The sequence below is a fragment of the Typopeltis vanoorti genome, chromosome 22, assembly GCF_054136105.1.
Source record: "Typopeltis vanoorti isolate ZY-2024b chromosome 22, IOZ_Tvanoo_1.0, whole genome shotgun sequence".
Taxonomy (NCBI): Eukaryota; Metazoa; Arthropoda; class Arachnida; order Uropygi; family Thelyphonidae; genus Typopeltis; species Typopeltis vanoorti.
Window position 1 is genome coordinate 90,855,929 of NC_143570.1, and position 25,373 is coordinate 90,881,301.

At 36.1% G+C, this 25,373-nt stretch overlaps 2 protein-coding genes across 6 annotated transcripts in view; one reads left to right on the plus strand and one right to left on the minus strand.

Annotated features, from left to right (window-relative positions):
• LOC150094563 (calaxin-like) overlaps positions 1–20,659 on the plus strand; it is a 157,683-nt gene extending 137,024 nt beyond the window's left edge. For 4 of the 5 annotated variants that reach the window (XM_090411947.1, XM_090411949.1, XM_090411951.1 and 1 more), the window contains exons 6-7: positions 2,155–2,259; positions 20,456–20,659. In XM_090411947.1, coding sequence (XP_090268073.1) covers positions 2,155–2,259; positions 20,456–20,512 — 162 coding nt within the window. In that variant the 3' untranslated portion in view covers positions 20,513–20,659. The remainder of the gene's footprint in view (positions 1–2,154; positions 2,260–20,455) is intronic. The other variant, XM_090411948.1, reaches the window with a different exon arrangement.
• The window catches only part of LOC150094564 (glucocorticoid-induced transcript 1 protein-like), a 380,983-nt gene that overhangs the window by 5,028 nt on the left and 350,582 nt on the right, over positions 1–25,373 (minus strand). The window lies entirely within an intron of this gene.

The window sequence follows — 25,373 nt, forward strand, 5'->3', positions numbered from 1 at the left end:
GTAATATAGACTGGAATCAAGAGACTGCATCTGAGGACAAAGAGAATGAATTTCTGGAGTTTTTGAGAGACGGTTACCATAGGCAGTATATAACAGAGGGTACACAAGGATCAAGGGTATTGAATTTGATCATCTCATCAGATGATATTATAAATGGGATGCCGAATCTTCCACTAGTTGGTGAGAGTGACCATGAGGTGATCACTTTCAGGGTTGTCAGCCATTTGAGGACTTCTGTTAGAAAGGGATATATGTAGACTTGATGTGGAAGACTGGTAATGATGAAAAGCTCAGGAAACAGCTTGCAGCAATAACTTGAAATGAGGAACTGGATGGAAAAGATGTTGATGCTGCTTGGGCCCTACTCAAGAACTATTTGGTGGAGGCAATATCAAAATGTATTCCAAAGGTCAAGAGGTAAGGTGAGCAATCGAGAAGAAGCAAGCTGAGTGGTTATAATCAGTGGTGAACTATGGAAATTTTAACAAAGGGCTCGCATCGTCGAGCAAAAAAAAAAAAAAAAAAAAAAAGGGGGGGGGGCTAACTTAACCCTTATAATACTTATATTGCGACTTTGTAGAGCTTCTGACAGATATAATTCCTGTAGGATATCAATCATTAATGCTAGATCTTTTAAAAATTCCAAATTGAGAATTCGGTTTAAAAAGCCGTTATATTAATCGTTTGATGCAAAATGCTTGCATAAAGCTGGGTAATTTCTCCACACAGCAAGAGCCGTTCGTAAACTGCAAGCTGCCCATTGCGGTCCAAACACACAGCCGATCTTTAAATTTCGATACCAAGGTCTTTTGCAATCATATTTAATTCTCGTTGATTTTTGGTGATTGATGATAAAAAGCACATAATTTATCCAGAAATATTTCAAAATGATTTATTTCTTTAATGTTTTTTTATCGAATCGTCTAATGCTAAGTGTAAACGATAAACGCAATGCCAAATCACAACGTTGGGAAATTTTTAGTGTTGCAATCAAACTTGTAGAAGTTTGATTGCAACACCTGATTTGTTTCCTAACATTACACTAGCTCCATCAGAACAAAATGCAATGAGATGATTTTTTAAATAGTTATCAGAAAATCCATATGAATTTAAAGTAGCAATTATAGTGGCATGTATACATTCTGCGGTGGTATTTTCTAATTCTACAAGATTATTAAACAAGAAGAACAAGGGGCTTGCAAATTTGAGAAAAATTTAGCAAAGGGCTTGTGCGAACCCCTTATAGCTCACCACTGGTTATAACCACCAGTTGCTTGAGAAGTACAAAGAGCAGGTGACTCGCTTGATAAGGCTAGCAAAAATGTAGTATGAGCAGCAATTAGCTAATGCAGCTAAAAAAATTCTAAGGAACTTCTTTGATATGTGGCCAGTAGAAGAAAGAATGATTATGGAAGGATGGCACTGATTTGTGTAAATGGAGGATGATAACTACTGCAGAGGATAGTTAAAGTACTTACTGAGCAATTTATAAATGTATTTCATTCTTGTGAATATGACATCATGCAGAGCTTGAATGCAGTGGGAAAGAAAAGGAGGAACTGTTAGTGAGCAGAAGGTATATGAGGAATTGAATAGACTTGATGCTATTTCACCACATGTTTTGAGGGAATGTTCTGGGAGTTAACAACAGTTTTTACATAATTTTTTTAACATGAGTCTTGCACTGGGCCAAGTTCCAAAGAAGCAAAATTGTTCCGATTCATAAGGGAGGTGATAACACTAAGACTTTGAATTGTAGGCCAGTCCATGTCTACTTCTGGTTAATGTATTAAAGAGGTTAGTTAGACCAAGATTCAGAATTCAGTTAACAACAGAAAAATACTCTTTGGTGGCTAGCATGGGCTTGTTCAAGGAATATAGTATTTTAGCCATCTGCTTGCTTACTTATAATAAGGTGACAAATGCATTGGATAAGGGTGATGCATGCACAGTGGTACATCTCTAACAAACAGGACTGTGGTCTCATACCAGATAATGAAATTCATCTTCCATCCACAGGTAATCACAAACACAGAAGACCAGTTATTGAACAGTTTTAAATCATTTAAATATTTTTTTTCTTACTTGCACATGCATTTGTAAGTTTTGATAAAGCTCAAAATGTATTATATATTAATGGAAATTATTAATTAGGACCATGATCATGATGGTAGACTTTCTTATTCTGATTATGAAATGTCAGTGAATCAGGAGCCTTTACTATTGGAAGCATTTGGCCCATGTTTACCAGAAGAAAAGGTAAGATTCATTAGGCAATTTGAATGCAGTTTTCTATTGCTAATCTGTGTCTTCATTTTGGTTTTAAAAAAAAGTCAAATTTATTTACTAAAATAAAGAGCCAAAGGCTTCATTTCAGCAATGCAAAATTATATAAATTAAGTGGATATTAAATCCAACATCATTTCAAAGCCGAATAAAGAAACTATAAAAGTTTCATGCGAAAATTGGCCAGAGAGCTTGCAGGAATACATCGCCGCCATACTATGAGTTACCTTAGCCGAACCTAATAGGAATAGCACGAATGCTAAAAGCGCCTATATATTGTCTTCTATTGGTCCATTTTGATAGGTTTCACTAGTCTGACAGCTGTTTCAAACTCATTGGTTTTCATCAGAGACTAGGCAGAAACCTAAGAGAGCAAAAACTCTTAGTACTAGGGAACTTGAAGCGTCGGAGAGGTGTATTTTCCATAAGCGAACTCTCGGTCATGGGTAAAGTATTTACTAAAATAAAGAGCCAAAGGCTTCATTTCGGTGATGCAAAATTATATAAATTAAGTGGATATTAAATCCAACATCATTTCTAAGCTGAATATAGAAACTATAAAAGTTTCTTGCGAAAATTGACCAGAGAGCTTGTATTCCCGCAAGCTCTCTGGTCAAGTGAACAGGGCTAATGACCCGATGTCCAATCCTCACCCTTCTTGGGTATCTACCTGGGAATGAGGATGGGCTGGCAATTTGGGATTTGGTCAACCAAATTGTATCCTTATTTGCTTAAACCATAACTCAAAATGATGGTATAACATGATGGAATTTCATACCGGCTGGGGCATTGCTTGGTTAAACAAGGCTAATACTGTTTTCATCAGGGAACCAGGGCGAACAGAGAAAAGTTATTGGAACAGACCACAACTCAACATCAGCAGAGATCAACATTGACACATCAATGGAAAAGAAATTGAACTACCAAAAGAACTGGATAAATACCAGATTGACATAATAGGTGTTACTGAAACAAAGAAGAAGATAAAAACAGGTGAGATCTTTCTAACCAACAAATTCAAGAAATAGTAATCAGAGAAAAGAAGGAGTAGCTATGATATTAAACACTAAATATGAGAATAATGTGCTTGAAGGACAGGCAATATCAAGTAGTGTGATATGAGCTAATATCAGATTGGAGAACTAGAACTTGACAGTGAGACTTATTTGTGCTTTTAGTCCCACAAAAAGTATTAATAAGGAAGTGAAGGATTTTTTTTTTTTTTTTTTTTGAGGCATTAGAGAAGGCAGCTGACAATGAAAAAGGAAAAGTTGGTCTTTGTTAGAGATCTAAACAGCAGAGTAGAAAATGATTACCAGACATAGAATGTTTGGGGAAAATTTGGAGGAAAGAGCAAAGCTAATAATAATGTTAAGTACCTGCTAGATTCCTGCTCAGGACATGGGCTACATATTGCTAACACCATATTCCAACATAAAAATGTGCACAAATCCTCATAGAAAGAAGATACAAGGAATAACAAAAATCTCATATGTTCAGGACATATCAATGAGATTTTCAGGACACAGAGGATTTGAAATAGGATGTGATCATTTAGTGTTGAACATGATAAAATTGAACTTTATATTGAAAATAAGGGTGTGTAAGAATGTTTTGAAACAAATCACATCTGATGGCTGTTCAGATGTGAACCGTGTTTCACAAAAAAGAGTTTGAAAACAAGAACCAAACCTTCAAGTTTTAGTAGCAAATACTAAAGAAAACTTTGAGGCATATAGTAAAGTAATCTTCAAAAATAGAAAAATCAGACTATGTGGTGAACTCGGGAAGTTAAAGAGGCAGTCAAGGAAAAGAAGGAAGCATATTGAAAGTTCCTGGCAAAGAAGTCAGCTTGTGCTCTTAGGGAATACAGAGAAAAATGTAAGAAAACAAAGCACTGCATAAAATTAGTTAAACCAAAGTCATTAGAAGACTTCGATAAGAGCATAGAAAATAAATATCAGAAAGGTAGTGAAAAAGCTCATAAGTGGAGGAAAAAGTACTATAAAATTAATTAGAGATGATAAAGGGGACATAAGAACTGAGGATAAAGATATTCTTTATCTATGGAGTAATTACTTTGAAAGATTTTTAATGAAACAAACAGTGACAGCATGGTGGAGGTGTAGCTCAGTGGTAGAGCCTCTGCTACTAATGGCTCAACACGGTTAGCAGTTGGAAGGGGAACAATCGTTCGATGCTGTGTTTGCACTCTCCCTCGAGGTGTCACATAATAATAATGCCATGTGGAATATATATATCTGTACTTGAAGGTGTCACAATCCTGAAATGTAGAACGGCAGCAGAAGTAAATGATATTTGACTAGAACTGCTAAAATATGCAGAGATAAAAGTTTTACAGTCGCTACACTGCATAATTCAGAAAGCCTTCTCACAGGGTCAAGTTCCATATGATTGGAACTCGATCATAGTACCCATCTATTAAAAAAAAATAATAATAAAGCTGAATGTGAGAAACGCAGAGGAATTTTTCTGCTAAGTGTTCCTGGGTAAGATTTATGCAATTATTTTTGAGAAATGGCTAAGAAAAATTGTGAAGGAGAAGAACAAGCTGGGTTCAGGCCAAACAGAGGTTGTCAAGATCAGATTTTCACTTTAAGACAAATAGTTGGGAAATCATGGTAATATAGCAAGGATCTGTATTTAAGTTTTGTAGATCTGGAAAAGGCATATGACAAGGAACCAAGAGGAAAGCTGTTCAAATCACTCCAGTTATATGGTGTAAATGGCATATTATATCAAGCAATATATAGTCTCTATTTGAGTTGTAAATTATCAAATTCCTGACATATACCCTAACGAAGTGTACAGGATCTTATGATAGTACTACATGAAAAGTTACATTGTTACAAGCTTCCTATTTAACAATTTTCCTCCAGATTAGCCTGTTATCTGTCTGCATTCCAATATTATCAGATCTTATATTTCTTTTTCTAAGATAATTTTTACTGAATCAATCTGCCTGCATCTTGGTCTTCCTCTAGGTCTTTTTCTTGCTATCCTGGCAAAGAACATTTGTTTAGCTAATCTTTCCTCTCCCATTCTGTTTAACTATCCATACCACCTGTGATTAGCTCTGCTAACATATTCCTGAATGCTAACAATGCCAAGTTCTTTCCCAATATTGTAATTTTTAATATGTTGATGCCATCTGTTCAGTCCCCTATTCTTTCTCATGATTCTCATATCTGTGGTCTCCAGTCTTTCATCGAAAGTTTTATTTCTAACCCAGCTCTCAGATCCATAAGTCAAAATTGTTTGAACACTGATTGTATAGTGGTAGTTTTGTGTTTTGACTTATTACTTTCTTATTCTATAAGTTTATTCAGATGACTTCCTATCATACCAGCTTTGCTATTCTGCTGACTATTTCCAAATCAGCAGTTAGAATTGACAAAGTACGGGAAAATGGTTTGATAAGTCAAGTGTGTACATTATCTCCACTATTATTCATCATCTATATAGATCACATTATGAAGGAAAGCAGTATTAAACCCGATATCAAAATTGGAGATGTTAATGTAAATAAATCCAGTACAAGTCTGCAAGATTCCCTGACTAAATTGAATAATTGTTGTAATAAATTTGATATGAAAATCAGCAATAACAAGACAATGAAAATAGGCAGAAACATTGACAATATCAACAGCATCGTGAATGGGGAACCTAACCTATATAGAAGTAGTAAAACATTTCAGGTACTTAGGCACAATTTTTAGTGAAGTTGGTAAATTAAATATGGAAATAGACAACAGAATCAACAAAGCTATTTTAGTAGTAAGTCAACTGAATAAATTTATATGGAATAAGAGAGAAAGTAGTTAAAACACTAAACTAGCTGTTTACAAGACAGTATTCAAACCAATTTTGACTTACAGATCTGAAAGTTGGGTTAAAAGTAAAACTCTTGATCAAAGACTGGTGACCACAGATATGAGAGTTGTGAAACAGATTAGGGCAGTGAACAGTTTGGCATCAATGGCAATATCATATTAAAAATGAGGATATTAGGAAAGAACTTGAGATTGTTAGCAGAGCTAATCTCAGGTAGTATGGCCAGTTAAACAGAATGGGAGAAGAAGGATTAGCTAAACAAGTGCTCTTTGGCAGGATAGCATGAGGAAGACCAAGATGTAAGTAGAATGATACAGTAAAAAGTGCCCTAGAGGAAAATTGTTGATAGATAGATAGTATTAGATGAACAGTTACATCATTGCTATCATAAGATCCTGTACACTGCATGAGGGTATATGGCATGAATTTTATGATGTGCCATTCACATGAGTATTATAAAACTTATGTTACATTGATAATTTAACTTATAAGTTATTACAAATTGATACTGGTGGGGAAAATATTTTTTTTTTTTCATCTCTTGTTACTAGACTTTCTGGTACATGTCATTACTAGCCTTATATTGCTTTACTGTAAGAGAAAGCTATGCACCCAATTTGGTGGTCTTATCTTTTACCATTTTGGGAGTGCTCAATCATACCAACAGAGACTTTACATTACTATATTAGTGTTTTTAAGACTGGTCATGCAAAAATATATAGAAGAGATGTTTGTGTGAAAAGTGGTGAAATTACTCATTTTATGACATATCTCAAACTTTGGTATGGTTTCTTTTCTGAGTAATTCCTTTACCCTTAATATCTTTCGCTTTCATATTTTATGAATGTTAACACCAACAGGCAGTGAGTCCATGGTTCGTGATGATGATGAAACTGGCAAAAACATTAAATGCACTAAAATGTGAACTATGCAGCCAAATAATAAACATCTCTAGAGGATTGCTATCCCATCCACTTGTTGATATTTTTTCCTTTCCACGTAAAATGACCAGCATATAATGTAAATATGAATAATTCAACTATGGGGGGGTTGTTATGAAATCATGGGTCTCACTTCTTGGCACATTAGTAAATAGTGAAGTAACATTGGAGCTAATCGTTGTCTTAATTTTTTTTTTTTTTTTTTAAATTATAAAGTGAACAGAATTCCCCCCCCCCCCTATGTTAATATTAAAATTAATTGTGGGGAAAGCTCTGTGTAAAATAAAAATATTAATGTGTGCTTTGTTGACTTTCAGAAAGTGGCATGGGCTGTATTTGAATCTATGTTGTAGACAGGAACCTGCTGGATGAGAAATTGTGCAGAAACAGGAAGATGGTTCTAGACAACAAGAGGCATGAATCAAGGGGACCCAATATTCTCAAGCATCTTTATCATGCTTTTTGGAGAGAACATAAGAGGAATTTCGGTTCATGGTACAAAAAAATCAATAATTTACCGTTTGCCAATAACATTATTGAAGGAGAAAACTAGGAAGAACAGTGCTGAGTTGTAGAAGGAAATAGATATGAATTGATAATGAACATAAAAACTAAAACAATGATATTCTTAGAAAAGAGGATGGGGAAAAAAAAGCAACTATAACATGCTACTTAGACTAAAAAAAGAGATAAGATCTCGGATAACAAAAAGCAAACGTTAACTAATGAACCTTACCACAAAGCTGGAAACATGAATATTGGCATTTGAAAGAACATGTTAAAGAAAGATTCCCTGAATTGGATAGATGCAAAAGGTAACAAATGAAAAATTAACTGCAATAAACTACAAAGAGAATCTAATGCAGAAAATAATTTAATGGAAACTAGAGCTTCCTGGACAATAGCAAAAATATCAAAACCTTTATTTGGTACAATGGTATAGTCAAGATGAGAGTGAGTATATGATGTGAAGTAGTGGCATGGAAACAGTTTGCAGGATTTGAGACAGAGAAGAATGGTGAAATTACTTTGCCACACCAATATGAGGTATGCCAACTTAAATTGTAAAATTCCCCTCATTATTGTGATGAGGGGGAATCTTTATATGGACTTTTTCAATTGATGGTGAGTTAGCCGATCTCATATGGAGATAGCAGGGTTTTTTCCCCAGAAACTCAGGTTTTTCATATCCTTGCACAGGCCAAATGACATCAGAACACACACACACACAAATTAGACAAGTACTGTTAGTGGTGACGATGGGCAGCATATAGCATTGATGGTAGTTGTGTGTAGTAGAAGAGATGTGTGGTCATTTTAAAGTAGAGTGCCTTCCTGTGATAAGTCCTTGGACGTTTTGGAGGCATCATGTAATAATAATAATATTTGGGCAATAGTAGGGTTTTTTTTTTTTGCTAGCATGATTACTTTATTTACTAAAGTCCCACTAGTAAATAAAGTTAATAAAAGGTATAGAATGAAACACATGGGAGAGTTTTGCAATCAGGGATAATGCACTTGCAGATTGCTAAATTATCAAGCAGTCATTTATATGTTGTCAGTTTCTTTTCTCGTTTTTTCTCCTGAGCCACCTCAAGGTCAAAGCTAGATAACCAGGAGGAGATCTCTGACATAACTTTTAAAGGAATGTGAAGAAGTGACTAGGGCCTCTCACCAATGTCCAATCCATATTCATTTGGTATCTAGTTGATGCTGAACGAACAAGGATGGGCTGGTAATTTGGGACTTAGCTGACCAGATTGCATTCTAGATTGGCTTAAACCCCACAAACATGACAATACAGAATGATGAAATTGCATGCCATCTAGGACATTGCATAGTTCTCCTGCTGTTTTTGTAAGGCAAACAGTGAAAAGTCAGCTACTGGAACAAACTCATTATCATCAGAATTGAAAATTGGCACCATCAAAACAAGAGATATCAATAGGAAAGAAGTTGAACCAGAGAAGTATATGGACATAATTGGTGTTTTGAGACAAACTAAACAGATCTGTGTGCGATCCTGCAAAATATAGGATGTTATATTATTAAGCACCTCCATAGCACATTTGGAAGAACTACAGTACATTGAGCCCTTTGATTAGAAATGGCCTGAGCTGATTCTTGTCATGATGAGGAGAATCTTTATATGGGCTTTTTCAATTGATGATGAATTAGCCAATCTCATATGGAGGTAGTAGGGTTTTGATTTTTCATACCCTTGCACAGGCAAATACTGTTAGTGGTGATGATGGGCAGTATATGGCATTGATGGGAGTTGTGTGTAGTAGGAGAATTAAGTAGTATAAGAGATGGTGAGATGTGTGGAATAGAGTGCCTTCCTATGAGTCCTTGGACTCTTTGGGTGTCAGGTAATAATAATATTTGGGCAATAGTGATCAAAGGAAGAATGGAAAAGTCAAAATAAGGAACTTATTCCTGCATCTGGTCCCAATTGAAGGTTCTCCTAAGAAAAGGTACTATCTTACAAAGAAAAAAGGAGAAGCTGGTCCTTATTAGAGATATGAACAGTAGTGTAGGAAATTAATTCTAAACATATAGAAATGTTTTTTTGGGGGAAAAAAAAAGGCAAAACTAATATTAAGTGTCTGCTGCATTTCTGTTCAGGGTTGTCATTACTAACATTTGAACATAAAGTTGCACACATTTACATGGAGAGAAGATACAGGAAAAAAAGAAAAATATATATTATTCAAGAACCAAACTTTAGGCTCTTGGTGGCATATCACTATGTCTTTCTGACTGAACTACCCCTGATCAGTTCACATAGGGAAATATGGTGAATTATCTGCAAGGATAGAAAAATAAGAACTTCATGGTGAACACAAGAAGTTAAAGATGCAGTCTTATAAAAGAAGAAAGAATACCCAATGCTCCTAACAATAAAATCAGCATATATCTCTACATATGTAGAGACTGTTAAATAAAACAAGAAGTGACAATAGTAGCAGGAAATATTCAGGAGGAATGCCACTAGGAGTATATATCAATACCTAAAAGTCTGAAATGTAGAAAGATGGCTGGAATGAATAACATTCGACCAGATGACCTGGTCAGAACGTCAAATTCCAGGTAAGATTTACAAAAGTAGATTTGAAAAGGGCTAAGAAAAATGGTAGAAGAGAAGAAAAAGAACAACTTGGAAAAGAACAAGCTAGTTAAGGCGAAATAGAGGTTGACAAGATCAGATTTTCACTTTACAACAGGTTGTTGAGAAATCAGTGAGATTATAAAAAGATCTGTATTTAAACTTTTCTAGACCAGGAAAAAGCATATGACAAGGCACTGAAGGAAAAGCTCTTTACAACAATAGTTATATGGGGATAAATGGAACCTTATTCAGAGCAATAAGTCTGCAATTAGAAATGGAGGAATTATAAGTGGTATGATATAAAATTGGATGTGACACAAGGGTGCACACCATCACTATTGTGAATCACATTATGAAAGAAAGTGCATTAAACTTGCTTTCAGAATCAGAGATAGCAAACTTAGTTCATTGCAGATCTCCAGGATTCTTTAACTAAATTGAATAACAGTTGTAATAAATTTGGCATGAAAATTAGCAATAAAAAGATCAAAGCTATGAAAATTGGCAGGAACATATAAAAAACTTCAATTGCATTATTGTTGAAAGTTTTTCCACTTGGTTATACTATAAATTAAAGATACCAAGAAATGATATACTTGATTTAATCCTTTACAAGTGTAAGCAAACAAGTTTGCACCTGAACTGGGGCAACTCATATATAGAAGCTTATGACTTCACATCATTTGCCTTTGTATTCCTAATGCAAAGCACATATCCCAATGGGCATGTATAATGCTATGCATTATGGGAAGGGTTGCTACCCAGACCGGTTTCGATCTTTATTGAGGTCTCATCAGTGGGAGTTAGACCCAGAGGTCATATTTTCATATATGAGTTGCCAAAAGGTGTTACACCGTATTATTAAAATACTCTGGATTAGAGATAGTTGTTGGAAGTTTTTTCACTTGGTTATGCTATAAAGATACTGTTGTGTCCTGAATAAACTATGAAATGTTTATATTAAAAGATTCAGGTCACAACATTAATTCTACTCAGGCAGTAGAAAAAATAAGTTGTTTGTGAATACAAGTCAAGATAAAGTTAAGGAATTGTATAAAGTGTTTAAATATAATCTGTATTAAGTGTGGGCCTGATAATAGAAATCCATGTAAGCTGGCAAAATCCATTTGAAATAGTAAAGCCTGTGAGTCAGAGTTCAAGGGTCACTTTTACCGTCCTGCATTATGAAAGTATTGGAAAGGAAAACCTAAGTGTCTTCCAGGAATAGGAGGCAGACACACGTGCGAAAAAATAATAGAGGGAGCTAATGAGATTGATATGGACACACGTGACCGAGTTGGCGCATATCGCAAATATCGAGATTTACCAAGAGGAGAAAATTAAACAAAAAGGCCTTGCATGAAGATTCGAGATCTTTTTTCTTCCTGGATTCCTGGTCTCTCGGAGTGGTCCTGTTCGTCGTAGAAGGGAAGGCACTTAGTTTGTCCGTCGTAGCGTTCGTATTGGGCCAAGCTATGTCCGTGTTCTAGTATAGCTGTGATGTTGTCGTACGACAGAGGGACTAAATTGAGCCTTCTATTCAAGGCGACGTTACCATGCCACCTCCCATGTTTCCCTCGGAGATTCTACTTGCACAGACCTACGGAAGATATCCTCCAAAGCGATTACATTTGAAGGCCTTGATGATTAGACAAGGCAGGAACAAGTTTTAAGAATTCAAGGACAGAAATGGTAATGTAGACTTTTGAAATACTAATTCCAGTTGTAAGAAGAGAGTGAATTTCCTGTGTGAACGTTTAAATTGGACTGAACTTAAAGAACTGTAAGAGTAGCCTACAACTAGATACGTGTCTGAGACGGTGTTAAGAATTGTTTGTCCAAGAGGCCGAATAGATACAAGATCATGTTAAACTAAAAGTGTAATTGTGCTGATATGTTCACTGATAGCCACGTGTATCCGAATGGCTTAATGATAATCTATGAATTTTACTTTATGATTGTATTTAAGGTTATTAAGATTTAGTATGTGTGATAAGTACAAGTTAGTTAGAGCTTTTGATCTGAGTTGAGTACAACCATATTATCCTGTTTTGAAATGTATTATAGTGTATCACCTTAAAGCTCATTAAATTGTTTCATTCATGTACTTGCCTGATCTGCCTATATTATATGAATTCAAAACCACCGCTCATAAAAATAACAACGAACCAAGCGGGATAAACCCATGAATACTAATGCAATAAATAAGCCGCGACTGTAAGAAAGAAAAGGGGGGGGGGATAAACTTATGCTTGATCAAATAATCATTAACTCTCTAAAGGGGGTCACCCTGAACAAGAATCCTTTCTACCTAGGTATTAGCTGGCGCAGCATAAATATAAATGTGTTAATACTTATAGGGTGAACTTCAAATTGTTTGTTTAGGACATAGAGAGGCCAATAGGACTGCAAAGCACTGAAGTGAGAATATTTGATTGCAGAGTTTAAATTATAAGGGATAAAATAGGTAAGGTACAGTGTTAGACGAGTTTTGAATTTAAGAAAGATAGAATATTGGATTAGTTCAGAAAGGGTAGATAAGAGGTAATCAACTAATTAAGTAAAGAAAGAGCAAACAAGATAAGAAAAGGGCAATAACATAAATGACGGAGTCAAGAGGATAGTAAAGACAAAGGATAAGAAAAGTCACAACATAAATGGCGCAGCTAGTAGGATAAAACAATAGAAGTTAATCTAAACGATTATAGTACAAACGTATTATAACAAATAAGTAGAGATACATAAATAATATAAGAAACGTTGCAACAATACCGAGAAATTATCTACTTGGTTTATTCCTTTATCTAAGTGTAAGCAAACAAGTTTGCATTATGGGATACTAAGGCAAGTGATGTGAAGTCATAAGCTTCTGTATATGAGTTGCCTCAGTCCTGAAAATAGTTCAGGTGCAAACGTGTTTGCTTACACTTGGATAAAGGATTAAACCGAGTATACAATTTCTTGGTATCTTTAATTCAATTGCATTATCAATGGAAAAACCTATATAACAGAATAAGCAAAGCCAGTATGTAGGGAGTCAACTGAAATTTATATGAAAGAAGAGAGAAATAAGTCAGTTTAACTTTTGGATCTGAGAGTTCTGACAAAAATTAGGGCTGTGAACAGATGGATTACTGTATTAAAATTGAGATATTAGGAAGGAACTTGACAACAATATTATTATGTGACACATCGAGGGAGTGTGTGCCGACACCATCGAATGATTGATCCCTTTCCAACTACTAGCCGTTCTCAAAATTATCATTCAAGAACACAACTAATCTCAGGGGGAAGAAAGGCTAGCACAACAGAGGAAGATTAAGATCTAGATGGATTAATGCAGTTAGAAGTGCACTAGAAGAGAAAAATATATGATCTGACTGATTAGGACTAAGTTAAAGGAAAATCACTGGCAGAAAATGAGTAATCATGTAGTACTGTCATAGTATCCTGTACATTCCTTGAGAGTACAAATCAGGAAATTTGATTTTTTTTCTCTCTTCTGAAGGAGTGTGGCATAATGAATACAGAACTAGTAGGATTCTAAAAATGTAGTTTATTCCAAAATACCTTCCAAGAGTATGAAGATTGACATTGGATGTGCATTTAAATTCGAGCTCATCTCTGAGGGACAGGATCAGAAGGTTTGTATGTAATCCAAGCTAGTCAAGGGTTTTTCTTATGTCTTTCTGAGGGGGAAAAAAAAGAGAGAGATAAGAGGCATATGCGCTATTCTAGATATATATATATATAGCGGTCTGTTATGTGCAGGCATTGGAAGAGAAAAATGCCAGGAGGTAAGCCTTATCTTTGGTGAAGTTACAGTGGTACCATTTGGATGTGAGAAATGGAAAGGCAACTCTGTCCTAAACATGATATTTAGAATTGGTGGCATTCAAAGGAAAGTTGGATGAGATTGTGGTGCGAGTTAACAAGAGAAGAACCAACATGTATAGTATATTTGATATTCTAGTGAGCTGATGAAAAATTTGTGTTGGATCATTGCAATACTTCACCATAGAAACCACTGAGTTGTGATTATTGAAGCTCCACAAGGAACCTCAGTGATCATGCCAGGATTGGCTGGATGAGAAAGTCAAAAAGAGAAAACTGATCTTTCTTCACTTGAGATCAGAATATTATCTCAAGTAAAAAGTAAGAAAGATCTTCCTTCTGAGAAATAAGGCAGGAGTGGGATTTTGTCACATTGAAATTCACCGTTATCTTCACTCCATTTGAGAATGATAAAGAAATTAGTATTTAAGAAATATGTAAAAGCTTGCATCATTTTGAGTTCTTGAAGGAAGGAGAGGAACAAAGTATACTTCATCAGCAAACATTGAATAGGATGTGGATTAGTGAATTAATATATTGAAATTAGAGTGTGGGTAAAAGCAGACTCCTATGCTTTTATCCACTGTGACATACAATGACCAGAGAGGAAACTGTCAACCCAGTCACATAAGGGAATAAGAGGAGCCATATAAGTTTCTCCAAACATTTTCATGACATGTGTCCAAAGCGAGTAAGATTGGATAAGAGATCTGCTGTGGAGCACGAGTGGAAGAATTTTATTGAAGGCTAATATTAGCCTCCAAGGTAGTGAAGAAATTGGGTACCATGTCAGTACTTGTGAAAGTTGAGGGCAGGTGGAAGGCTGACTTCTCTCTCTTTTTTATTAAAAGCAATAGGCAGGTAGATAGTTGCCTCCATGTTGGGTATGATTATTATAACTTGCTTGGGCAATACAGGGTAGGTGTTAATTCTTGATCACAAGTTTTTAGCACTCGAGAGGAGTGCTAAAAACTTATGTTCAAGAATAAGACATTAGTGTTATCTTTAGGTGATGTTACCATGGTTCTGTTCTGGATGTATTGGTAAATTTTCTGCATTTAGCTCTTATAAAGTCAGATTTTTTTTTCCAAATTTTTTCAGCTGTAGTGTAGGCTAATTAGGAGTTTCTCACATAAACCATTTAAGATATGCTGAATTTTTTATCTTGGACTGTTTTGGCACTTATTGGAGAACCAAAGCTTGGATACCAGAAAGGGATTTTGAAGGTCCTCATTACAGCAATGACCACATAATGGAAGCATAGAAATCCCAGGTTCATTCCAATTGCAGGCCTAGTTTGTTTAATGGTTATCTCACCAACTAACAAATTGTCAGTTCATATCCCAGTGGCAGCATGCATGTTTTGTGAATGTCTAAGCATGAGATCACGGCCCTGCTTGGTCGTTAGAAGAGGATTTCTGGATAATCAAACCCCTAGTACATCCATGTTTGGGTGCATTCCACCCAAAACCTTGTTTTGGGTGGAATGCACATAAAAAATATATATATATATTTATATATATTTATTGTGCCTTAGGATATGAAGCTGAGATTGGTTGGCAGAAGGTTGATACAGTTGTAGGCAGAGTTCCCAAGAGGAGAGTAACACCTGTGGTGTGTTAAGTGGAAGAACTGCTTACAAAAAAAAAAAAAAAGGACAAGGGAGAATGATGAGGATTATCCAGTATTCTGGTCATTAGATAAGCATCTTCTATCATTGCTTGATTTTATTTCTCATTGTTCATTTCGGATAGTCTAATTATCCGAACAGTAAGAACATCTGTTTCTCTTGGAGGCTCAATTGTTCATAATTCTTAGAGGTCACTGTAGTTATTGGATAATTGTTGAAAGTTTTTCCACTTGGTTATACTATAAATTAAAGATACCAAGAAATTATATACTTGGTTTAATCCTTTATCCAAGTGTAAGCAAACAATTTGCGCCGAAGTATTGTCAGGACTAGGGCAATTCGTGGTAAAGGTGGTATGACTTCACATCACTTGCCTTAGTATATAATTTCTTGGTATCTTTAATTTATAGTATAACCAAGTGGAAAAACTTTCAACACCTCCCTAACTCTAATCCAGAGTATTTTAATAATAAGGTATGACACCTTATTATTAAATTACAGATACAAATTAAAGTATCTTTAATTTGTAGTTATTGGAATTAGGATAGGTAAAGGTAGAGAAGAGAAGCTAAAGCAGATCATGTAGAAAGAGAGGGGAGGAATTCAAGGGTAAATAAATCAATTATATACTTTTTTTTGTACCACTCCATCATTAAACACAGGAACATGCTGTTCTGAGACTTGATACAGTTGTAGATATATTGTTTTTTTTTTCCCTTCATATCTACTACACCCAGACTTCCAAAATCTGCATTGTTGGTTGATATTTACTTATGTACAGCTGCAGCTGTTCATATAGTTCTACTATTAATTTGAATTTTATTAATTCTTTCAACAATCCTTTGGTTGCTTCATATTAGCCTTTCATGCATTTCTTGGCTTGAGATGGCACCCACCACATTTTTTTTTTTAACTAGTATTGCAAATGGATAACTATTCCTATGATAAAGCCTCTTTCCATAAGTTCCCCAAATGTATGCTCAACCACATTTGCCTGGCTGGTTGACCAAGTGGTTAGTATACCTGCTCTCCAACTAACAGGTTCAAATCTTACTGTGGGAGGTGAAAACATTGCTCCACTTATTGGAGGCCTGAAGAAAGTTCTGTGTTGGTCTTTATTAAGTTTCCTGAACTATGTAAAAAATACATAAAACTGATAATTGGGGGCGGGGGGGGGAATCCTTATAGTACAAATGTACTATAAGTTTGCAATAACATTTGTGGGTGGAAACCACATTAAAAAAATTATGTGAGGACAGAAAAATACCTAATAGTATTTTTCATTCTAGAACAGAGTGAGTCCATATGTCCATATCTTAATTTATATGCATGTGCTTGAAAGACAACTATTTAATGGGGAAAAGGCTTTATCTTTCAGATTACAGCAACATTTTGAATTGCACTTTACTATATGTGCATATATATTATTATCATTGTTCTTGAATTCATTCAGCTCACACACATCCAATGGCCATCCATTCCAATCATGCACTACTCTATGAGAGAAAAATCTAGCCCTAACTCCCAAAGACAGCTATAACAGCTGGTGCGAATAGTATGTCTAAGCATGAGATCTTAGAGATCTCATTAAGAGAGACCTCTCTTAATAATATGCTTATGATTTTCACTTTATCACTCACTCATACATCAAAATTGAAGTGCCACCTAGTGATCCGAATGTTCAAACCTTTGCAGGAATACATTGTGCATCATCTGGGGAAGCAATATGTAAGAAAAAAAGTAATTTCAAAAATTCACCAACAGCAGCACTATATGATGTAGCGAATGGGAAAACCCTCTATTCACCTCTATTGTGCATTCACAGGCTGTGCTGTTCAATGTGTTGTCCTTCCTGGTATCCCACAAACTGCTTCCTTTGCACAGTGTTCAACAGCAGAATGCAACTGATTAAGACTGGTGTTGCACAAATGCTGTCTTTCAGTACTGGTAAGTTAGTAGGATGATTTTGAGAAATCCACAGAGCCAGAAGTCACATGAGGCATGTGACTGCCATGTAGTGGGAAACACATGGTTGATCACTGTGGCTTCCATGAAATATTCTCAAATAACCTTCTGTACATATCAGCCAATGTCAACAGGGGATCCTGCCTGACAATGACTGAATCCATGCACAACAAAATTGTTTATCATCTTGCAATAACCTTCAGCATTAGTTGAGCAGGTTACAGGATGTGACTGGCAAACATCCTAAACAAACAATGGTCCAATCATAAAGCAGTAAACCCACACCAGGCAGCAACTTTGGGTGAATGCAAAGTTTTTGTTAGATTGCCTGCAGGTTTTGAGTAGTCCATACCCAATAAGAGGGGATTCACAGCTCCATTCAGGTGAAAGTGAGCCTCATCGCCCCACAAAATCATCCATGGCACAAGGCACATCCATGTGTCTTGATATAGCACGTACACTGCAGGAACCAATGCTGTTATTCATGGTCTGCTCCACAACAGCAGTAGTAACTTTGTTCACTTGTTGTGAACCAATTGGTTTGCAACCTCTGCCAAGTCCAACAGTCCTGTTTCTTCAAAACGACTATAATAATTTGTCACAGAGCAAATGGAGATAGTGGGCCTCATTGAAATTTGTTCAGGTGATAAAATTCATGGAGTGCAATTGTTTAGGTAGTACAGCTTCACAAACAAAGCACACTTGTGCAAGGTTAGTACTATCACAATGGATGGATGGTACTAACCTTCCAGATTGAAGGTTAGTACCACAGAGTTGTGTGATATGCAAATTCCATGCATTTGGTGTTTACAACTACCCCCCCCCCTTCAGATATTGCTTTTAATGGCATACAATGTATTCCTGTAAAGATTTTATTATTATTATTATTCCAGGCAACTCCAAGCAGTCGACAGACTCATCGAGGGAGGCCCTAACATCATGTCAAGAACAACTATTCGACATTCACACAGTATCTATCATTCCTTGCCTTGAACTCATTCACTGTCATAGCACCCACAACAGACTCCAGCAGCTTATTCCACTCATTCACCACTCTCCAAGTAAAAAACCTAGCTCTAACACCCTTGTTAACCACATTCTTGCCCAGCTTCTGTGCATGGCCCCTAGTCCTCCCACCACCAGTCCTATTTTCAAAAATATCTTCTGGATCAATCTTATAGAAACCCTTCAGTAATTTGAATGTCTAAATCATATCACCCCTTTTCTGCCTATCGACCAATTTTTGCAACCAACAAATCTTCAACCTATTCTCGTAAGTTTCATTCCTCAGACCTGCTATCATCTTGGTCACTTGTCTCTGGATCCTCTCCACTTCCTCCCCATCACGAAGAAACCCTGGCACCCATAACTGGGCACAGTAGCCCAGATGGGGTCTTATCAAGGCTCGATACAGAGGAACAATAACTTGTTTGTCTCTGCATGTTAAAGTATTTTTCAGAAGCCAAGTGATTTGATGAGCTGATTTAGCCACTTTTGCAATGTGCCCCCTAAACTTCAATTCCCTATCCACCAACACTCCCAAATCCCTGGCCTCATCAATCTCCTGGAGTACGGTTCCACCAATGTGATATACTGATGCTATTCTTTTCACCCCAAAATACATAACCTTACACTTTGCCACATTAAATTGACATCCATTTTTCCTAGCCCAGTCCTCCAAACTATCCAAATCATCCTGCAAAATTTTAACCTCCTTTCCTATATCATTGATGAACAAATTGAAAAGTAGTGGTCCAAGAACAGAGCCCTGCAGCACACCACTAGTCACAAGCAGTCTTTTGGACTCAACTCCTGAATAAACCACTCTCTGGTATCTCTCCATCAACCAACCTCCTATCCATCCCCATCTGCTCCAGTTTACTGATTAGGGTTCCATGTGGTATCCTGTCAAAGGCCTTGGCAAGGTCCAGTAGAATCACTGTAAACCCATTATCCTTATCCAGTTCAGCCGTCACTGTGTTATAAAACGTAAGCAAGTTACTGAGGCATGATCTACCCTTCACAAAACCATGTTGTCCCCCATACAATATCCCATTTTCATCTATCCAATCCTGTATTCTTTTCTTGACTAATTTCTCTAAGACCTTGACAATGATTCCTGATATGCTAATCGGTCGGTAATTTACAACAGAAGTCTTGGAACCACCTTTATGCAGTGGAACTATTTTCCTCTCTTTCCATCCCCTCGGGACTTACCCAGACCCGAGACTTAAATTAAACAAAATGGTCAAGGGTACTGACAATTCTTTAGCCGCTTCTCGTACAACACGAGCTGGTATATCATCCAATCCCACAGATGTATTGACATTGAGGTTATGCAATAGACTACTTGCCTCCACTTCATTCCCCACAATTCCCGTATAATCTACTGGTTCATTCATTTCTGCAATGTCACCACCTGGATGATATATTCTTACAAAGTGCTTACTCAGTGACTCAACTATATCAACTGATTCAGTTACCTCCCTACCATCGGCATTCTTTAAAATCATTCTGCCACATGCATTTTTCCTTTTACTTGCAACATATCGAAAAAAACTGTTTAGGATTCTCTTTAGCCTGCATGGCCAATGTTCTTTCGTAATCCTTTTTTGCTTTTCTTACCACACTCGTTTTGCAGCATTTGGATCACTGGATGGTGCTCACCATGCTATATTACATTATAGATACAATTTTGTGATGTCAAATATATTGCTGAAAATTGAGAAAAGGTTCTTTTATATATTAATAAGTAATAATAATTTATGGATTTTTCATGCAATTTTCTTTTTAGGATTTATGTGAATTTATCATTCAATTATTTTTACATAGGCACGACTTAGCTTCATGGCTACATTTATGGAACAGCATCCATTCCACAAGATATAAGAAACACTAGAAATTACTTTCTAAAAAACAGAATATTTAGTTTTGTTGGTATTTATATCAGTGGTTATAGTCAATTAAGTGAAGCTGAATAATACATGGCAGCTTTCATGATGTATATATATGTAAATTAATAAATTCTTAAACCAATTTTTGTTTTATCAGTATTTATACCTTGTCAGAACAGAACAATTTAATATTTTCTGAATAAATACAATTTCTTAAAAAAATCTTTTCTTTTGCAATTAAGGGAGACAAAATATTCTCATTTATCTTAGAAACTACTGCCTTTTATATAAAGAATTGAGCTTACACTTGGAAAGCTGATATTCAGGCCATAGTTGTATTTCCAAAATTCGATGTTACCTGATTTGCAGTACTAAATTAACTGAGGCTAAGTGCTTATCTTTTTTCATAAGTGAGTGTTAGGCTGTTTGTGCTTATGTGAATATTTATAATAATCATTGGTTCTAAACAAAGTGCATCTCATGATGAAGGCCGAGAAAGTGCAGATTCTAGATACTTTGTTGAGAAAAATTGTAGGCTGTATGTTTGGTATCAAGTTCCATACAATACATAAGGATACAAGAAACTGAGATCAGAGAGGGAGTGAAAACTGGTGGAATTTGTACTACTAAATATATGCAGCTTATAAATTAAAGACACCAAGAAATTATATTCTTGATTTAATCCTTTTTCCAATTCCAAGAAAATAAAAATTTGCATCTGGAGTAATATCACAAATGGGCTATTTGTATATAGAGATTAATGACTTCACATTAATTGCCTTAGTATCCCATAATGCAACACATCCTTACAAACATGTATAATGCTATGCATTATGGGAAGGGCCACTACCCAGACTGGTTTCAACCTTGGCATAACTTCTTGGTCTGGCTCCCACTGATGAGTCCTTAATAAAGGTCGAAACCAGTCTGAGTTTCTTTCTTTAAAATAGATTTAAGCAATAAACCTGTTACCAGAAGCACCAAGGAAACTGTTTTCATTGCCAGCAAAGGCTGATTCCAGAAATTCAAGAGGCATCATTCACTCCATAACAAAATTACAGGTAAGTCTGCTAGTGCCCACCCTTCGCAGCTTAAGAAGCTCATTGAGAAGAAGGAATATAAACTAGTACATGTTTTCAATGCTGATGAGATGGCATTATTCTGGAAGAAGTCAGCTTACCTACACAGCCACAAACAGAAGAAATCGAACTGTCAGCCAACCCTGCATCTCCTCACACCTCTGAGACCCTGGTGCATGCCTCGATCTGTATTTTCAAACACATCAGTCTAAAATGTTACTCATTCTGTAAAACAGATTTAAAATATTTTAAACACATTAAAATTTTTTTTTCTGTTAATTGTAAGTGGTTGCACGAAGTGTTTTAATCATGCATAGAAAACATCTATGACTAGTTTGGGTGAGAATATCTATTTTCACAGGAAGTGTTCACATTTAACCCCTGTGAATATGGAGACCCGACTGTATATAGGGTGATTCAGAACTCTTGGGCCAAAATTTAAGGGGTGATAGAACACACCTAAACAAGCACTTTTCATCATACAATGCATGGTCCAAACTCAAGCGGTGAAGCACTAGAGGGTGCTTTCCAGTGAACACTTATAAGCGCTGGTTTTTGCAGTCGTCATTTCTACCATGGAGTGCAAAAAGGATGGATTCTTTCACAAATCAGGAGAAGGCTAACATGCATTTCATTTACAGAGCTGCAGATGGGAATGCGAGGGAAGTCCAGAGACTATACTGAGAGCACATTCCGACCAGACTCATGCCTGCTCGTAAAACCTTTCAGCAATTGCACCGGTATCTGTGCGAAATGGGCTCCTTTGTCAGCGTCTTGCCAGAATTACTGAACCCTGTTCCAAACATTCAAACACATGTGGTTCCAACATGACAGAGCACCATCCCATTTCAGTGTGGATGTGCGGAACGCCTCGGATGCAACATTTCCAGGACGATGGATTGGTTGGGGTTGTCCCATCACTTGGCCGCCACAATCGCCCGATCTCTCACGTCTGAACTTTTTCCTATGGGGCCATATCAAAAGCCTGATCTACAATAGCCCCACGAGGACCTTATTTCCAGGATTTCTATTGCTGCTGTACAAGAAATGCCTGGTGTTTTCGCCAATCACTACGTTGAAGGTGTGAAGCCTGCATTAATGTTGGCGGTTGCTCTGAGCAGTTTCTGTAATTTGTTCAATAAAATTCTTTAATTTATGTTCTGTAATTTCTGCAATTGTTTCAAATCTCCTCTGACATTCTTGTGTTTCTGCATTTCCTGACACAGTAGTTGCTAACCCCTAGTGCTTCACCGCTTGAGTTTGGATCATGCATTGTATGACGAAAAGTGCTTGTTTAGGTGTGTTCTATCACCCCTTAAAGTTTGGCCCAAGAGTTCTGAATCACCTTGTATAAGAATTAAGATGTTACATTCTTCCTTGTGGTTAGAACCTGATACTGCCCAGAGGGTGATAATTTTCATTACGCAACGTTGCTACAATGTTTGATATTGAGGGTGGGGGGACGACCAAGATCTTTTTTCAAGAGTCCACTGTGGGGGAGAGGGAACAGCACAAAGCAAGAAAACTTACAAGCAACCCAGAATGTTTTAGTACAGTGATACACCAATTTACTACTTTTATATATATATATATATATGAATAATGTAGGATTTCTGCATTGATTCATCCTCAGTATCTTCCTCGATCTACCTGCCACTCATAAGGTCTTAATAAAGGATGGAAATCAGTCTGGGTAGTGATCCTTCACATAATGATTAGTAATATGCACATCCAAAATGAAGTGCTGTGCATTATGGGATTATGGGATACTGAGACTGGGAAGTTAAAAGCATCTATATACAAGTAGCTAAGTTGTGAAGATACTTCATGCTTAAGCTTTGTTTGGACAAAGAATGAAAACAAGAATATAATTTGTCTAACATATTTTCCTTTGTAATGAAGCAGAAAAGCATTCTACAACTATGACCTTCCACTTCTCAACAGTCCAATCTTTGTACACTTGTATCCACTGAAGCCTCTTTTTCTGCATAGCCTTCATCATCAGTTGTTCCTTTTTTGGTTTGTGGGAGTCTTCCCTGCTTCCAACAATTTTCGACAGACTGTCATATCAGAAACATTAATCCTACTAGCTGCCAAGGCTCTATTCAAGTCTACAGCAGACAATCTTGGATTCATTTTACTTTTCTTAACTAGTAAACAATCTTAAGTAAGTTTTCCTTTTTCACCCACATTTTCCTTTTCTGTCAGGAGAAAGAGGTACCTGACTCACTAAATCTCTGTAAAATTGCATTAACAATACTGAAATCAATACCACAATCATTGACAATTTGAGTCATGGATATGTGCTGTGAAAGAATACAATATTTTTGAATGCTTTCTCGAATACGTATCCATTTTATACTACACAAAATGAATAAAACACTACAAATGTCAGCATGTTTATGTTATTAAAAATTGACAACACTATTAGTAAACACCATAGAGACAGTTAAAATACACAGCACTCAACCAAAATAATGAACTAAAACCAAAATCTTTACAAAAATCCAGGCTTGTTCAGATTAATTTGTTCACTACTGTATAAGGTTGTTGACCAAGGATCAGAAGAGTGACAGCCGTGGTGAAGAGGGCAAAATGGGACTATGAACAGAAATTAAATGGCTAAGGAAATCTGATCAAATTCTACTGTTGTGTAGCAAGTAAAAGGAAGAATGAGCATGGAATGAATTATAGACCAATTGGTATTTCTGATGTGCAGTCATCAAGGAACTGGACAGGCTGGTTAAAAACGAAATCCAAAGGCAGATAAAGTAGATCTGATTTATTAAATGGTATGTCTTGTTTTAGTAATCTGCTCACCTTCTATAATAGTGACAACAGAGTTGTATAATATACAGAATTTTGTTTTTAATGGTAATCCCATTGAAAGATTGTTCAACCTAGGGTACATTAATATCATAGACAAGCAAAAAAAAAAGGTGAGGGGGGGGGGGGAAGAAATTTTTTTCTGGATTTTCAAGACCTCTTGAGATTCTTGAAAATCCAGTAAAATTGATTGTGCTCTTGAGGATTAAAAACTTCTCCAAATGACAACTGTAGAAAGAATAAATGAAGAAAAATTTGTTATTCAAGTTTGGAATCAAACTGTAAAGTTCAACTTAAATAGCTACTGCATATGTTTCAATGCATCTAAAAGAGTGGAAGAATTTTTAATGCCAATTCTGATAAGAATTGTCTGTGGAAAAATTTGTAGAAAATGCAAATAGCAGAAATTAAACAATGCAGCAAATTAATGAGAAGTGTCTCTCTTTGAAGAGGCTATCAGATGATACCTGCTGCTAAGAGATGGAAGGTTAGAATAATGCCAAGAAGAGAAATTACACCTTGTCTGGAGATTTGGGGCATTCTCAAAAGTGAGACTGGGAAAAACAGGATTCAGTTTTGCTAGTACCAAAATTAACAAGTTTATCAGAGCTCTATTGAAGAATGTTTTGGAGATTAGAATTTAAGATTTTGTAGAAGGCAATATTGAGGAAGTTTTAGTATCGGTGTGCAAGACTTGCCAAACAAGAAAGCATGCAGTGTACTGTTATCATTAAAACTGCAAATCTGTATTAGATTTACAGTCAACTGGAACACTAGCTTCAGAAGCAAAGATTAAGGATAAAGCTCCATCCTTCCACCATCACAAACTGTGCATCCAGAGAGAATGCTGGCAACAGTTTAATTCAGAAGACAGACCATATAATGGAAACTTAATAGGTCTTTGTATCAGTCTCAATCAATCAAATGCTTTAGAGATAACGATAGGAACAC